Here is a 17,888-nt window from a genome sequence, read left to right as displayed (position 1 = left end):
AATCCTTTCCCAGAATAAACCCTATTCAATATAATACCCTCTGAACTTGTGTAAGAAGCCAGGGAGTCTGGGCACGGATCTGAGAGTCTGACAACAAATGAGATACTTGACGTAAATGCAACCCACCCGTGCCCAGGTCTCCAGTCTTCACAAGGAGTTGTTCCTGAGTAACAGGCTTGGGTTTTTTTTATATAAAAATCCCTCATTGTAAAAGACCATTTAACCTCCCATTTCAATACCACTTCCATTACATTTATGACTCATTCCTAAAACATCTTGAAGTGATTTAACAATAAAAACAATTGTGTGTGCGTGTTTGTGTGTGTGAAGAGGCTGGAGCCAGATAGCAGTTGGGAATGAGGGCTTTAGGGATTAAAGTATATTCTGAAGGGAAATATCCCTTTCCCAGCTGGCTTCTGTGCCAGGGCTGGGGGTGGGGAAGGGCTGAGATGCCTGCCTCTCAGAGGCTGGCCAGCTTGCTCAGATCTGAGAGCAAGTGGGGTACAGGCTAGCAAAGAAGGGCAATTCTCTCATGCTTCCGTCTTCCTTATTGAGGCAAGCCCCATCAATCGCAAGCTGTCCTCTTCCAGCCCACACCTGCCTGCTTGCCTGCTCACTTGCATCCTCCGGTCCATGGGGCGGCACTCACGGTCAGCTTCCTCTCCCTCAATCTCAGTGTTGCCATTGGATAGGACAGTAGGGAAACAGGTGTAGACAAAACTAGGATGAGTTGGCTCTGCCTAAGAACAAGGAAGAGTCTGCTAGATAAGGCCAATGGCCCATCTAGTCCAGCATCCTGTTCACACAGTGGTTGAATAGTTGCCTCTGGGAACCAAGCAAGCAGAATTTGGACCCAAGAGCACTCTACCCTCCTGTGGTTTCAAGCAACTGGTATTCAGAAGCATTGCTACAGCTGCAGCTAGTAGCCACGGATAGCTCTCTCCTCTGTTAATTTCCATTCCCGTTGGCTGCCATCACTGCCTCCTGTGGAAACCAGTTCCATATGTGCTGCCTGCGGGAGTGCTTTCTTTTATCTGTCCAGAACATCTTCCAACATTCAGCTTTGCTGCATGTCTACAAGTTCTAATTTTGTGAGAGGGAGAAAAGCTTTTCTCTATCCGCTTTCTCCATGCCAGGCATCATTTTATCCATTTCTATCATGTCCCCTCTTACCTTTTCTTCAAACTAAACGTGGCAACCTTTCTTCACAGGAGAGTCACACCATTTGATCATTTTGGTTGCCCTGTTTGGAAACTTTGCCAACTCTTTTGAGGTGAGGTGACCAGTGCTGTATACTGTATTCCAAATGTTGTTGCACCATAGATCCGTATAATGGCATCAGTTTTACTTTCAGTTCCTTTCCTAAGGATGCCTAGCACGGAATCTGCATTTTCCATGGCTGCCACAAGCTGGGGCGACATCTTCATCAAGCTATTTACTATGACCTCAAGGTCTCACTTGTGGTCTACGGACTAAGAGTGGACACGTGGGCACACTTTTGAACAGATCATGTGGCTCTGGTTGTCATTGGCTCTGGTTTCACATACTGTTTAGGCCAAGTTCAAGTAACTTATTGCACTAGCGGGAGCCGGCACAGTGATTCCTGCTAGAACAATGGGAATTCCCTCTCTCCTCCCCCAAGTTCCCTCCCGACTACCCTGCTCTGGAGGGTTGGGAGGATACCCAAAAATAGATTGGGGGGCACGCTGGGGAAAGAGGTTCCAATCTGCAAGGAAAATCCTTGTGCTGATGGAACTCCATGGCCTTAGCACTGCATTGAAGGCAACCTATTGTCTCCCTGCCTTCCCCTGCACCTTTCAGTCCCCCTGCCTAAATCCGACTAACCCTACTGTGTAGGGTGGCTGCCTAGGCAACTAATTGTTAGCTATTTTATTTGTTATTAATGGTTGCAACCAACTATGTTCTACTCACTCAGAGGAATACATTGAAGTTAATAGACACGACTAATTCAGACCCATTAATTTCAACAGGTCTACTCGGAGTAGAACCTAAAACCGGTTTTTATGGCCAAGAAGAGGAGAGGTGCTTGCAGGGCTTTCTGCTCCAAGTGTTAAAATAAGTTGGCTGGATTTGACCGTTATTTTGGTGGTGCTAGGTAGTCGGGCTATTTGCTGCTCCCTGATCTATGCAACGCCAGCGCCCTAGTTGTTGTTGCTGCCGCCACCGCCTTCTCCTCCATCTGCGGCCAGCCGCTTCGAGGGTTGAGGGAAGAGCAACTTTTTACAAGCTTGCCGCCCGGGCAGCCACCGCACTGCGGCTCCGGCGGGGCTAGAGACGTGAAGACGAGGCAAGAGAGAGAGAGAAAACTTCAGTTCCTTACGAGCTGCAGTGCAGGACGACGACACCAAGAACTTGCATGGATCCTGTGCCATTTGAGAATAGTTTGCTCCAGGTTTCCGCGCGCGCGCTCGGAGTGGGCGCTCGGCAAAAGGCAGGTGCGCAGATCAGTTCCACCTCGGCCCGCTCCTAGAGGCCGCGAGGCGAAGCTCCGCGGGCCGGATCCGAGGGGCGGGGCGCGGGGGCGGGGCCGAGAGGGGAGGCGCTTGGCGCCGCTCGGCTTCTTGCTCTCCCACCTGGCTCCGCACTGAGCCGCTGCTGCCGCTGGAACTGGGCGCCGGCACCACCATGGGCTGCGGGGCGCTGCTGGGGTCCTTGGCGCTGTTGCTCCCGCTGCACCTGGGTGAGTATCAGAGATGTGTGCTTGGGTCTAAGCAGGGCGGCGAGTGTGCAACGGGAGTGCAAGAGGCAAGGCGAGGGAGTTGAGTGTGCAAGCTGCCAACCGCGTAAGGGGTGGGCAGAGAGGGCAGCCCGGCGCTTGGAGGAGCGTGCAAAGGGGACAGGAGAGAGGCGTGCAAAGTCTTTCGAGCAAAGGAAGACCGCGAGCATCGCTGCGCCTGCTTGGTAGCTCGGGAGCGGGGCTTGTGTCCCAGTGGGCGCGGATCGGCTTGGGCTGCACGTCTGTGTGTGATGCTCGCGATGAAAGAACGGGGCCAAAACGAGCAAAATTATTTTCCATAGGGACAAATGTCAGGTTCTACACTTAGGCAGGAAGAACCAGTTGCACAGTTATAAGGCGGCGGACACCTGGATTGGCAGTAGGACATGCGGAAAGGAACTAGGGGTCTTAATAGACCACAAGCTGAGCATGAGTCCTCAGTGTGGTGCAGCAGCAGAAAAGGCTAATGCTATTCTAGGCTGTATCAACAGAAGTATAGTGTCCCGAACAAGGGAAGTCATAGGACCGCTCTATTCTGCCTTGGTCAGTCCACACCTGGAATACTGTGTTCAGTTCTGGGCACCACAATTTAAGAAGATTGACAAGCTGGAACATGTGCAAGGGAGGGTGACCAAGATGATAATGGGCCTGGAAACCAAGCCTTATGAGGAACGGTTGAGGGAGTTGGGTATGTTTAGCCTGGAGAAGAGGAGATTGAAAGGAGATAAGATAGCCATTTTCAAATACTTAAAGGGCTGCCACAAGGAGGATGGAGCAAGCTTGTTTTCTGCTGCTCCGGAGGCTAGGACCCACACCAATGGATTCAAGTTACAAGAAAGGGAATTCCAACTAAACATCAGGAAGAACTTCCTGACAGTATGAGCTGTTTGACAGTGGAGCAGACTCCCACGAGAGGCGGCAGACTCTCCTTCCTCGGGGGTTTCTAAGCAGAGATTGGATGGCCATCTGTCTTGTATGGTTTTGTTGAGATTCCTGCATTGCAGGGGGTTGGACTAGATGGCCTTTGGAGTCCCTTCCAACTCTACAATTCTGTGACAAGTGTTCGTGAAGATGCCGCTGCTTGGTTCTGCAGCCTCGCGCCGGTGCATCTATTTTTGCTGTCTAATGGCAAAAGTGCATTACTTAAGGATGTAAGCCCCGCTGCGTTTGGGGGGGACCCTTAGCTCATCCTGCTAAATAGGACCCCGAACATCGGCCTCCAAGTCCTGCCCTGCAAAGCTCGGAGCGCTTTAGACTGCCTCTCCCCCCGCCCAGGCTCCGCGCCAGGAGGATCTCCCTGCTTCTTGTCTGCGGTCTGCCTGCTATGAATGGAGGCGCCGTGCGCGCCTTCTCCTAAGTGTGTGAACACCGGAGACCAGCGTTCCGATCCTCCCCTCAAACCCCGGCTGCGTTGCCAGGCCAGCAGGGGAGACCTCTGGCTCGCCAGTTTGTTCTCCTGCACCTTAGCAACCCTGCGCGCTCGTATGGAAGGAAGCCCTCTCCCGGGGTGCCTTTTCTTCAGCACCACGGTCTCCAACAACCGGTCCGTTTTCTGATTTTCTGATCAGCCTTCTCCAACCTGGTGCCTTTCAGATGTTGTTAGACTACAACTCCCATCATCTCTGACCATGCGGCATGTAGGGGCAGGTGGGAGTTGCAGTCCCATGAACATCTGGGGGAGCACCAGGTTGGAGAAGTTTGGCACAGCTGCATCCTCTGTCACGCTGGCAAACAAAGGATGTGGAATCCTACATTGTGGGTTCTATCCAGTGTTACCCCTACGCAGAGTAGACTTACTGGAATTAACTGACATGACTTAGGTCCATCAATCTCAGTGTGTTTACTAGGAGTATAACTTGCTTGGGTACAATCCAATATTTCTAACAGATTGCTTCATATGTTGAAAGCACTCTTCTCCTCCCCCCCTTTTTTTTGCATGATCAAGGTGGAGAAAAAGGGGTTGAATTTATGGGTGGACTGCTATTTTGAATTTGTTCTGGGGTGAGGTGGGGGTGGTAGCTGTGCCAGTCTGCTACAACACGCATAACAGAAAGTCTAATGCCCCCTTAAAAGACTAACAGGCTTGTTGTGGCAGCACTTTTAATGAGTGTGTATGTGTGAGAGAGAGAAGCAGGGTGTCCTTGTTAATCTGGAATCTGGAGCAAGAGGGCACCACATTGCCATGCAATTGCCCAGAATGGATCCCCTGGGGGTTTACCGGTGGAGTTGGAGCTGTCTTTAGCTCAGCTTGGCAACGTCTTTTCAGACGGATGGAGTTTTCATTGTGGCTTGAATCGTGGCGTTTCAGTTGAGCTTGGCATAACTGGCAGAGTTATTTCCTGACGCTGAAAAGACGGTCAGTGACCCCAATGTGCCCTCAGTTGCGGTGATGTATCTGTGGATGGGGGGGGAGGCAACAGTTCCAGCAATTGTTGCTTCTGATTGTATTGCAAAGTATGTTGCCTTCCACCTGTCTAGACCTGTTAAAATTAATGAACATTACTGATGTAGGACTGTTTGTTTCAGTGCATCTACCCTGAGCAAAAGTTAGTTAATTACAATCCTTTGTTTGTTCCTCTAGCCTAGCATGAATTATTTATCATTAGGGGAAAGGCTGTAGCTCAGTGGTTAGAGCATCTGCTTTGCATCTAGAAGGTCTCAGGCTAACTCCTTGGCATCCCCAGGTGGGGCTGAGAGAGACCTCAGAATGAAACCCTGAGTGTAGTCCAGGGGTTCCCAAGCTGGTCCATGGACTACCAGTTGTATTCAGACTTCATTCAGGTTGTCTGCAGCATTATCTTTAATCTTGTTTTATTGATTCTTTGTTTCTTATATTGTATTACCATCTGAATTCCATGGAATGCAAATTGTAATGCAATCAAATACTATATAAGAAAGAAGCGATAAAAATACAATAAAAGATCACACAGCACCTAGCACAGCACATTATAGTTGCTACAATTGTCAGGAAAACCCTTAAGTGGTCTGCCAAGGTCCTCAGCAGTTTTCAGGTGGTCCATGTGGGGAAGAGACTGGGAATCCCTGGTGCACAAAATTCTGAGTTAGATGGACTGATGGACTTACTTGGAATACAGTGGTACCTCGGGTTACATACACTTCAGGTTACATACACTTCAGGTTACAGACTCCGCTAACCCAGAAATAGTGCTTCAGGTTAAGAACTTTGCTTCAGGATGAGAACAGAAATTGTGTTCTGGCGGCGCGGCAGCAGCAGGAGGCCCCATTAGCTAAAGTGGTGCTTCAGGTTAAGAACAGTTTCAGGTTAAGTACGGACCTCTGGAACGAATTAATTATTTCACCCGAGGTACCACTGTACAGGAAGCTGCCATATTATGATGTGCTATTTTTGTTCCATCCTTTCTTCCCATTTTATCATCACCACAACCCTGTGAGGTGGGCTAAACTGAGAGTGTGGCTAGTTCAACATCACCCAGGAGACTTCATGACTGAGCAAGGGTTTGAACCCGGATCTCCTGGCTTCCAGTCTGTTAATCTAGCTGCTTTGTTGTGTAGTCTGGTAGCTGATCTTCAGGATCCCAAGCTGGTTGTTGTTCTACCTGACCCTTTTACCTGGAGATCTGCTAAGGGATTGAATGTCAGGCCTTCAGCATGCAAAGCATGTGATCTGCCCCTGAGCTGTGATCCCTCACATTCAAGCATAAATTGCAAGATCATCTCTAGAACATCTGTTGTAGTTGGTTATTTGTAATAATCAGAAATAGTTGGCAAAAGCTGGCATAACAATTCATGGAATATTTCACACCTTGTTTTGGTTATCCTCTTAGGCTGTGATCCTGTAGACATTTACCTGAGTTCAACAGTACTTACTTCTGAGTATATATGCCTAGGGTTGTGCTGTCAATCTGTCTTCTGGCCCTGCCATAGTGGCACTCTCTGGTTTTTGCCCAGCCTGGGGTGTGGCAGTGTCAGTTTGGAAAGGACAAGAATGAATGAGGATTTGCAGTGCAGCTGACATTTGAGACTGAGTACACTCTTGTTCTGCCCCCTCTCCAATGTCAGGGCAATGTTCCCAGTGACCGACAGGTAGTGAGGTAATTAGGAAGCTTTACAAATCTGTGATATGTTGACTCACCTTGTTCCAGTTGGTTAATATGTGGGCTTATAACACATAACACAGGTTTTGAAAGACCTACATTGGCTCCCAGTATGTTTCCGAGCACAATTCAAAGTGTTGGTGGTGCTGACCTTTAAAGCCCTAAATGGCCTCAGCCCAGTATACCTGAAGAAGCATACCCCCATCATCCAGCCCGGACACTGAGATCCAGCACCGAGGGCCTTCTGGCAGTTTCCACACTGTGAGAAGTGAGGTTACAGGGAACCAGGAAGAGGGCCTTACTGCTAGTGGCGCCCACCCTGCGGAATTCCCTCCCATCAGATGTTAAGGAGATGAGTAATTATATAACATTTAGGAAACATCTGAAGGCAGCCCTTTTAAGGTTTAATGTTTTACTATGTGTAAGCCACCCAGAGTGGCTGGAGCAACCCAGTCAGATGGGCAGGGTACAAATAATAAATTAGCAGTAGTAGTATACATTGGAAGGGGGAGAAATTTGCTTAGCATTTTCAAGTGAATCTATTTAATTCACACTTTTTGAAATACAGTGGTACCTTGGGTTAAGTACTTAATTCGTTCCAGAGGTCCGTTCTTAACCTGAAACTGTTCTTAACCTGAAGCACCACTTTAGCTAATGGAGCCTCCTGCTGCTGCCGCGCCGCCGGAGCACAATTTCTGTTCTCATCCTGAAGCAAAGTTCTTAATCTGAGGTAATATTTCTGGGTTAGCAGAGTCTGTGACCTGAAGCGTATGTCCCCTGAAGTATATGTAACCCGAGGTACCACTGTAATACGCAAACTGCAACATAGCCATCCTTCTAAAATTGCACTTCTCCAATTTTTGTGATGCAGCCCTCCAGCCAAGTAGTGTCCACAGAAATCTATATTCTAGAGTAAAATGTGCATAAAATGTATAAACAAGTGAAAAACAAATACAAATGGGAAAATTGCTTGCAAAAATGTGTTTCTAGGGGAAATTGTATACACAAATCAGGATAATGTGCACTAAAATACTGGTGACTTTTCATGAGGGCTTAAACAAAATTCACAAACTGATGCTGAAGTACGGAGAGTTGAATTTAAGATTAGGAAAAAAGGAGAAATTAAGAGAAACAAAATAAAAAATAAAAAATGACAGATCTGTCCACCTCTATCTACACCTCAAATATATCTCTCTCTGTAAGTGTGTGTGTGTACACCAGATTTAAATGTACACTGTGGTGTACACTGGTGTGTTGTACACCAGTTTTAAATGTCATGGTTCCCTCTGAAGAATCCTGGGAACTGTCGTTTTGGTGAGAGCACAGAAAATTCCCAGGTTGAGATACCTAGCCTCTCTCCTCCCAGAAGTTAAAAATTCAGTGTTCTCTCAGGAGAGGAAATGACAATTAAATCAGTGTCAGGTCTGTGCTGTAGCTATGCCATAATTGTGTGTGTGTGTTAGAGAAGGAGTATTCTGGAGTTCCATCCTCCCTTTCTAAAAAAGACATTTTAATATTACGCTTGTGAGCATGAAGTAACTATCTATTCTATTATGGGGCCACTGGGTCGTCTTTTCTTTCATTATTCCACCTAATAAGATCTGGACAAGCCATGGAGGAGCTCTCTCAGCCCTTTATAGAGTCAGCAGCCTCTGAGATATCTAATAAGGGACTTTTCTTCCAAGTGTTGCTCAGGAACTGGTTTTAATAAATCGGTGGCAACAAAGAAAGAAGCAGACATGAATGCAATCTCAGCAACAATTGTCTTCTTCCACCTTTGGCTATTTACGTTTTTTCTGCCCCCCTTTCTATGCCTGTCTCTTGCTTGGAAAGGGACCTATATTTTAAGGGGGGAATTCGTACAGCTTTCTCTTTTTCCTGTTGCCCACAGAGGGGTCCCACCTCTTTCTCTGCTATCCGTACGCTTCAGACCACAAAGGTAACACACACTTCAAGCTCACTCTCCCTTTCCATATACAATTAACGTGGTACAATGCTAAGGAACCATCATCTTTGGGATTTGACAGACACTCTAGAAGTCAGTGCATGGTCCATAGAAGGTAAGCCCATATAGAAGAAGATGCTCATGCACTGCACTATACCAACAAGTTTTGAAACAGGGGATGGGGAGCCTGTGGCTCTCCAGATGTTGTTGGTCTCTAGCGCCCATCGTCCCATTACCGTTCCATTACCCACTGGGGTTAATGGGAATTGGAATCCAGCAGACCTGGAAGGCCACAGACTCCACATTCTACAAGCTGACATTGTTTGTGGTGTGTGTGTGTGTGAGAGAGAGAGAGAGAGAGAGAGAGAGAGAGAGATGGAATATTTATTCAGCAGTGTTGGCTGTAGGGGCCTTCTGACCCTGTGATTCTGAGACAGGGGTGGGCAACCTGTGGCCCTCTATATATTGCACCACTACCATCATCCCTGATCAGAGGTCATGTTAGCTCGCTGGGTCTTGCAGGAGGTGCAGTCTCAATAATCTCTGGAAGGCCATGGATTTCCCATCCCTGGTGTCAGTTGAGAAGAGCCAGGTCCTCTCTAGAAGAAATCAGGGCAATTATTATGGATGAATGATTGCTGAAGTAGAAGTTCTCATTGATGTGAAGCATATGAAAGATGCAATTTGTTTAAAAAAGATTTCTTCAGAAAGTGTTGGGTAGAATTTTTTGTGGCTTCAGGAAGCTGCAGCCGCTCATCCTAATTGAAATACACATTTGGGGAAATTATTGGATAAAACACAATGTTCTGGGAAGTTAAATGGCAGAATCCAGCCATTAAGCACCAGAACATTTGGGTATGGAAACGTGGAGTATTCCTTCATGTAAAGTGTCTTCTTTGGCTGGATTTGGAATAGTTCTAAATTCCTGTTGTGTATTTGTATGCCCACAGAATGTTCTATGGATGGCATTTCCCGCCCCGCAGCAAACTTTTCTTTGGATGCTAATGGTTAGGAGGGAGTTCATTTTCTTTAATCTCCAACCCCTCCCCCCACTAGGGGTTGGAGCAGTGTGTTTACATTTGCAACCTATACTTGTAGCACCAAGTTTAGATCCTTACAATTTTTTTAAAAAATTTTATTTTGCTTTAAACAAATACATATAAATATAGACAACCAAAATTACAAAAGAAAATTCATTAATAATAATAATAATAATAATAATAATAATAATAATGAAAAAAACTAAAAAACTACAAAAAATATCAAAGTACATTGCACAGAACATATTATTTCTCATATTGAACCTCTTCCTGATTTAGAGTGAGAAGCATGAATTAGCTAGTTTTATTACTGAATTTCAGTCACTGAAATTTGGCTTCCAGATTTGGTGCAAAAGGTTTAAATTGTGTCAAATGAATCTCCTTCCCACCCCCAGATGCTTGCAGGATCAAGCATAATAACCCTGTACTAAATTTCAACCAGAATCCCAAGTTCTGTAACTGGAAATCCATTATGCATTTATGCCCATCTGTGTTATGTGTTTAAATATGCTTCTGTTGCTTTTTATTTTTATGCTTTTTTTTAAACATAATTTTTATTAACAGGCCAATCATATCACATTATTTCAAATCACATTAATTCCAAATTATACAGCCAAATTTTTCAATTTTGTTGGGGATACCAAGCTCTGGACGAGAATCCAAACATCACTTCTATTACTGCTTTAATTAAACGCTTTTTATTTTTATGCTTTATCCTGTTTACCATCCTTTTGGTTGATTCTAGACTTTGCTTGAAATTTTCCATTACAGAATCCTGGTGCTAGAAATAGGTTTCAATAGGCTGTTAATTATAGCTAATGGACACAGCCTAGCTTCATTCATTTCCATGAGATATTGATAGTGGATTGCTAAGTAAATAACAGTGCAGGCCTATACTCAAAAGTTAATCCTATGGGGCTTATACCCAAGTATGTGGGTGTAGGATTTTAGCCTAAGTCCCAAAGTCAGTCGTCCTTTTCGTTGCTTAGAAAGCAGAAAACTCAGTCCTCGTAGTTTCAGCAGCAACTTGATACAGATAAGTGTTGGCATGTTACTTGAGTTTCACAAGAGATCCCAAAAGAGCCAGCATCAGATATTTTGATACCCAACATGAATAATCCCATGACAAGCCCCACTCTCTTTCTTTAATTCACATGGGCCACAACCTACTTACTAGATGTTCCCCTGCAAAACCATCATTGGTTTAAATGGGACCTGTGCATTCATCCACAACTGTGCCCTTACTCAGCTCCTGTTTGTCTATATGTGGCTCAATTGAGAGAATGTTACAGCAGACTCTGCCACAAATCAGATTCCGCCCCCCCCCCGAGCGGCATCCAAAATCTGCCACCTAAAGCAGCAGCCTCTACTTGCTTCAGGGCACTGCCCATCTGTGGGTTCCAAATAATTATTTTATTGCTTTGAATATTATGGGCACTGGAATATTTAGGCTTTCAGTTCTTCACAGAGAAGAACAGTAAAAGTAGCTTATGGCACTGCCTTCTACCGTGAGGCCACTGTGCCTTCTAGCCAATGAGTCATAACTCAGTGGCAAACCACATGCTTTACAAGCAGAAGGTCGTTCTGCTACCTGAAAGGCTTTGAACTAAAGATGCTTAGATTGAACTTGAGACCTTCTGCATTCACAGTATATGCTCTGAACTCCCTCCCCCCCACTTTTTTTTAAAGTTACAGTGGTACCTCGCAAGAGGAAATTAATTCGTTCTGCGAGTTTTTTCGTCTTGCGAATTTTTCGTCTTGCGAAGCATGGATTCCCATAGGAATGCATTGAAAAAGGAAACAAACTTGCAAGACGTTTTCGTCTTGCGAAGCAAGCCCATAGGGAAATTTGTCTTGCGAAGCAACTCAAAAAACGAAAAACTCTTTCGTCTTGCGAGTTTTTCGTCTTACGAGGCATTCATCTTGCGAGGTACCACTGTACAAGCTTCATGCAAAGGTTGGGGGTGGAGAGGGAGAGAAATCAGCATTAGAATTTAGATCTCTGCACTTCCTATCAACACAGCCACAAAACAGGCTAAAACTAGGTGTTACCATTTATAATCATCAGAATCATCATCTGCAGTATTATGAAGGCTCAAGGGGTGGGATAAAGAAGAATTCCTGGATGCCAAGATCCAAGTTTGGGGCAAGTTCTTTTTTATGAGAGAACCCCAGCAGAGATTTAAAATCACAAAATATGCAGCAAAGTAAAGTATGGAAGTATAGGTTGTTAGACCTTTAAAATATGCCTTTCTGAGTTTCAGAATTTCCCTCTTCACCCAGCATAGGAAAAGACCACACATTTGGTAAGTTTAAAATTGGTTTACTTACAGACTCTTCAAAAGTCAGGTTCATGTTCTTTTTCCATACATCAATCAGAAAAGTTGCACAGGCAGTAAGACTTAGTTTAGTTCCAAGATGGTAGAAGTTCATAAATTATTGGTATAGGAACCCAAGATGGCTTGTGAGAGCCATGCAGCTAATCTGGAACAACCATCTTGGCCTCTGCACATGCTGAGTTCATCCAGTAGACTGAAGAGGAACAAAGTCTTGATAGTCCCTCCCAAGATGAGTTAAGCCTGGCAGGACAGCTTACTCTATGGTCTTAACCCCTTCATGCATTAATTAGACTTAAAAATGTTAGTTATATGAGGCTGCTTATCCCACATTTGACTAATCCCTAGAGTAGGGATGGGCAGAGGTATACCTAGGCTCCCTTGAGCCCTTGTCAGGGAGCTATATCAGTGCGCATGTACCTGGTCCCTTGCACAGTTGGCAAGGAGATGTATCAGCGCCTCCGAATCTGGGTGAGACCATGGAACAGAAACTTTAAAAGTTTGCTATTCGTCATCTTTCACGCTCCACCAGTGACTTCCTCTGCAACCATTGGGGTTTGGACTGTTCTGTTCCACCTTCTCTCCTCCTCCTTGCTTTGCCCTCTCTTTCTGGACAAGGGTATGGGCAGGCAAATGATAGAATTGACAGCAGCAAAGTGATGGGCTCACAGAGAGTATCTCGCCCAAGGGACCCTAAAAATCTGGAGTGACACTGGTAACTCTGTGCCAACCTCATGGACTTAGAGGTTAAAACATCTTTAAATAAATAATTAGAGTCCTTGAGTTGCAATGTGACTTTCATTTGATTAATGCTAATCTCATGGTGGGACTATGGGCTCAAGCTGACATATGGCTTGCCACCTGCGGGTGTGACAGACTTCCCATCCTGAATTGGCGGGTTGCCCTGGGTGACCAGCAAAGGTTGTTGCACAGCCTCTTGCAAGGTTACTCTATAGTAAACGTGTGTGGCAAATGCGCTATTATCTGCATGCAGTGATAGCCACGATGGCAATGTTTCCCTTAGTGGGGAGAGTGCTATTGCACTCAGGTTCTGCTTTTGGGCTTTTCATAGGCATCTGGTTGGCCACTGGGAGATGAGCTGTTGTCCTGATCCAGCAGGCTCTTTTTATGTTCTAATGTGCAATCTGGGGAAGTTTGGATTCTTACAGCAACATCTTTTAAAAATCATGACATGAGCATCTTGCATTTAAAACGATGACATGGGTTACTAGCCCTTGAGGTTTCTATCACTCTGTACAAGTGATATAACGTAGCATGTGAATTGCTTTTTGTCCGAAATATGCTCTTCACCTACATCCCTGTGCTTGGTCCCATCTCCTTGGGCAGCATGGGAAAATGCCTGGCTGCTGTTTGGCTGAGATGTGCCTGAAGTTGTTGCACTACTAATGACATAGCGGTCATGGCAGGAGGGCAAGAATGTATGCAGGGCACTAGATCCCAGTTCTTTGTTATTGCAAATACAGGTTGGCTTGCTTCACTTTTTGGCTTTTCAGGTATTTTCCTGGGCATAACTCAACAACTTAAGGACTAGAAACTTCTTTTGTGGCTGTTAAAATGAAAGTGGAGATCCTTGGGGTGCTGAACCTTCTATTGATTTTCTGCACTTTGCCCCAAACAACTGCCCTCTGTCCTTTAACCTACTGCCCTTCGATAGGCAGATAGCACACTCCTAGTACTTGCACACAAACAAACAAATAAAGTTCTGAATAATTCTCAGGGTGGTTTAACAATCGGTCCCTTTTCCCAAGGAACTCTGGGAATTATAGCTCTGTGAGGGGAATATATGTCTCCTAATCACTCTCAGCACCATTAACAAACTACAGTTCCCAGGATTCCTTTGGGGAAGCCACAACTGTTCAAAGTGGTATGATACTGCTTAAAAATGCATAGTGCAGATGGGGACTGGAGGCCTTTGTCATTCTGGACCTGATTCAGCCTGTTCCCATTACGTCTGCCTAGGCCAGAGGTCATCAGAGAGGAGAGCAGTTTCAGAGTTTGCTAATCATCTTCTTGGGGGCTCCCCTGCCGGTTCCGAAGGGAATCCCATCTTCGTCAGCTTTGCTGTTCAAATCTTCTGGCTGTTCCTTTTCCTGCTGGTGTGTTCAGAGGAGTGAGGCAGCCTACGGATGTGTTTTGATCAGACTGAAGTAGGCCAGCTCACTTAAAATATTAATCATTTTTCTCCTTTGCGGATATCTTACTGTGTTGTCTCTGTCAGCCTTGAGCAGGTAAGTGTCTCCCAGCCAAGACTGGTCCAAGTCAGCTTTAATGGAGGGTGTCTGTGTGGGTGCCATCAGACTAGCATCTTAACAAGAGGTCCTGACGGCAGCAAGGTCAGAATTACTGTGTCTTCTGATACTGGCACCTATATATATATTAAACCAGTATGGGTGCACTATGAGGTCTGTCTAGTGATTTAAAGAAGGTTTTTAAAGCTGATTTGTCATCTGGCTTTGAATCAATTTGACCAGACCAATTTAATTAGATTTGCCTGTTTTTCAGACTTTCCATATTTAGGAGGTTTTCTAAGATGAGCATTTGCTGACTAATTTGTAAAGTTAACCAATCCTTGTTATAACAGGTAGTCTTCAGCACTTTCTTATTCTTATTACAAGAACTCCTCTCTGACTTTAGTGTTATATGTAAAATGCACAGAAATGCACACTTAACATGACTAAAGTCTGCAAATTTGTTTTCTCACAGTTTGGGGGGGAAACAATGAAACTGAGGGGCAGAATCCAAAACAAAATGTCTAATTATTTTGCACTAAGGAACATGGCACCCTTTCCACTTGTTCCAAAAGTACATAGAAATATCGGGAAATGTTTTTAAAAGCCAGAAAAAATAAGGAGGAAATGCATAGCAAGGAAGGGAGGAAGCCTGGTGAGATGGAACAAGGTGGCTTCAGGCTATGCTGAAGGCCACATGAACCGAAGTAGGAGCCGTATGTGACCCTTGGGGACATCTGTGTTGGAGATGATACAAGCTGAGTGTTGCTTGTTTCCCTCTGCAGTTCTGTCCGAGGAGCCGGTGAGTGTGGCTGGCAGTAAGTGCAACACCATCTACAAAGGTTTTGCTGAGTGCCTCATCAGCCTTGGGGACAGCATGGCTCAAAGTGCACAGCAGGAGCAGCAGCCGGATGACGATAGCATCCAGGAGCAGCAGGAGCTGGACATCATCTGCAAGTGAGTACAGGATCCTTCTTCCAAATACCTGTAGATAAAAATGCCCATAGCGGGTCATGACAGACAGCTGCCTTATAGAACACAACACTATGGCCACATCTACACAATTCATTTAAAGCTGTATCATGCCGCCTTTAAGAGTCATGGTTCCCCCCCCCCCCGCAAAGAATCCTGGGAACGATAGTTTGCTAAGGGTGCTGAGAGTTGATAGGAGACCCTCTGTTCTCCTCTCAGAGCTACAATTCCCAGAGTTCCCAGGAAAGAAGGATGGATTGTTAAGCCATCTGGGAATTGTAGCTCTCTGAGGCTGGATGCCACACTGCAGCCACTTGATATCACAGCTAGGCTATGGTTGTGGGGATATAGAACCTCTGAGGAAGAACACCAGTTACTGGGAAACAACAACAGGAGACAACTGTTGCCCTCTTGCCCTGCTTGTGGGCTTCTCATAGGCATCTGGTTGCCTGCTGGACCAGGTAGACCTTTGCTTTGATCCATTATGGCTCTTCTTATGTTCTTACATCTTTGCCTTGCTCTTTCTCCAAAGAGTTCATAGCACTGGACAAAGTCCCCTTACGTTCCCTTCCCTGCCCACCCCATTTTATTCTCAGAACAACCCTCTGAGCTACATTGGGCTAAGAGAATGGGACTGATTTAGGATAAGAACATGAGAAGACCCCTGCTGGATCAGACCAAAGACCCATCTAGTTCAGCATCTTGTTCCTACAGTAGCCAGCTAGATGCCCATTGGAAATACGCAAGCAGGACCACCCAATCAACATCATGGCTCAGTGGAGTTTGAACCTGGCTCCTCTCAGTCTTAGCTCAGCAGTCTAATCACTACCCCACACAGACTCTCAGTGGTTCTTAAAGATTGCTGCAGAGCGACTGTAGTCATAGGGGCAGGTCTGTAGCCATCAGCTATGTGGTTAAGCCAACCAGGTGCCCAACAGCCAGGCTGGGCTGATGAGAGTTGTCATCCAGAACACCTGGAGTCCACCAGGTTGGCAAAGGCTGCCATTCACCATTCTGGCTGGGGCTGATTGGGGTTGGAGTCCCAGCCACATCCGGAGGCCTACCACTTCCCCACCTCAGGCCTAGCTGAAGCTCCCCTGCTGCTGTTGCTTCTGTGGGGCGCCTTGCTTGCTCCTCATGCAGATTCCTCTTCTTGCAGGTCCTGGGATGACTTCCACACCTGTGCCACTCAGGTTCTGTCCAGGTGCCCCGAGGAGGCAGCGAAAATCTGGGAGTCTCTTCGGCAGGAGTCCCGGAAGATCCAGTTCCAAGGCAACCTTCACGACCTCTGCAGCTCACGAGCCCAGCTGGCCGGCAGCGGGAGGGCTTCGGATATGGATGAGACCAACAAGGAGACCTTGCGGGGGGAAGCCTGGCTGCCTCGGCCCAGCTTTGTGGGCAGCCTGACTCTTGTGGCTCTCTTGGCTTTGGTGCCCTTTGCCTAGCCAGGGAGCAGTGGGAGGCCTCCCTCCCTCCTGTCCACCACAGTGCAGACCAGTGGCCCAGCACCGCTGCCTGCCAGGGAAACTGGGATCAGGCCTGGCAGTCGGCAGCGGTGCTCAGCGTGTCCTGATGACGGGGGCACAAGGCCCACTGGGTGGAAGAGGCAGGATGCCATGGCTTGCCTGCCTTGTGTCTTGCCCTGCTCAAAGAGGCTGGGTTGGGCTAATGGTGCTCTTCCTGTCCCCGTGTGCCCTACTTTTGCCAGCCGGCACTTTGCGGCAGCTCTACTGCCCTGTCCTCCTGCCTACACTGCCCCTTGTGTCCGTCTCCATTGCTCCCCAGCCTCATGCTAGGAACATAGGAAGCTGCCTTGTACTATTGGTCCATCTAGCTCATTATTGCCCACACTGACTGGCAGCAGCTCTCCGGGGTTTCAGCTAGGAAGTCTCCCTCAGCTCTCACTGGAGATGCTGAGGATGGAACCTGGGACCTTCTGCATGCAAAGCAGATGTTCGCCCTCTGATGGAATCTGGGTCCTTCCCCATCCTGTACCACCCAAGAAACTTTGCCTAGGGGTAATATCTCAAAGCCACTGCCTCCCTGCTTCCTTATTCCAGTAAGAAAGGCATCAGTACATCCAGCTGCTTACAGTGTCCCCGAGAGTGCCAAAGGTAGTGTGTGTGGATGTGACATGACATCAGCACTCTTGTCCTAGCCTTCCCCCGTCCTGCAGCACTCTGTGTACCTGATCGAGTGGGAGCACAGCTGTCGCCTGTGAGCTGGGACACCTTAGGGATCTATACTGGCTGCAGGTGGGTGCTGCAGTATATTTATCTGGCAATTATATAATTCTCTGCCCTAGAAGTTCAAGCCCTCCAGGTTACCCTTTGCATTGGATAACAGCAGTCACTTAAGTTTCATCTGCTGTCTACTTCTCTGCAGGGTTTTTGACATCTTAAGCCTCCAAAGTACAGCATTTCCCCATGGGTAGGTCATTTCCCAGCCCAGTGCCCTTCCAGACATGCTTTCCACCCACCAGGATCAGCTGGCAGGGGAGCTGGTTTGGACCTGATGATAAACGGAGCACCCT

General features: G+C 46.7%; 1 protein-coding gene across 1 annotated transcript; it reads left to right on the top strand.

Annotated features, from left to right (window-relative positions):
• Positions 1 to 2,606: 2,606 nt before the first annotated feature.
• On the top strand, positions 2,607 to 17,448 carry NRN1L (neuritin 1 like). Its single transcript, XM_053399716.1, has 3 exons — positions 2,607 to 2,701; positions 15,169 to 15,340; positions 16,515 to 17,448. The coding sequence occupies exons 1-3, from the start codon at positions 2,647 to 2,649 to the stop codon at positions 16,798 to 16,800; spliced, it is 513 nt and encodes a 170-aa protein (XP_053255691.1). The 5' UTR covers positions 2,607 to 2,646; the 3' UTR covers positions 16,801 to 17,448.
• The last annotated feature ends 440 nt before the right edge of the window (positions 17,449 to 17,888 follow it).

The sequence above is a fragment of the Podarcis raffonei genome, chromosome 8 (assembly GCF_027172205.1).
Source record: "Podarcis raffonei isolate rPodRaf1 chromosome 8, rPodRaf1.pri, whole genome shotgun sequence".
NCBI lineage: Eukaryota > Metazoa > Chordata > Lepidosauria > Squamata > Lacertidae > Podarcis > Podarcis raffonei.
This window is presented reverse-complemented; position numbering and strand designations above follow the sequence as displayed.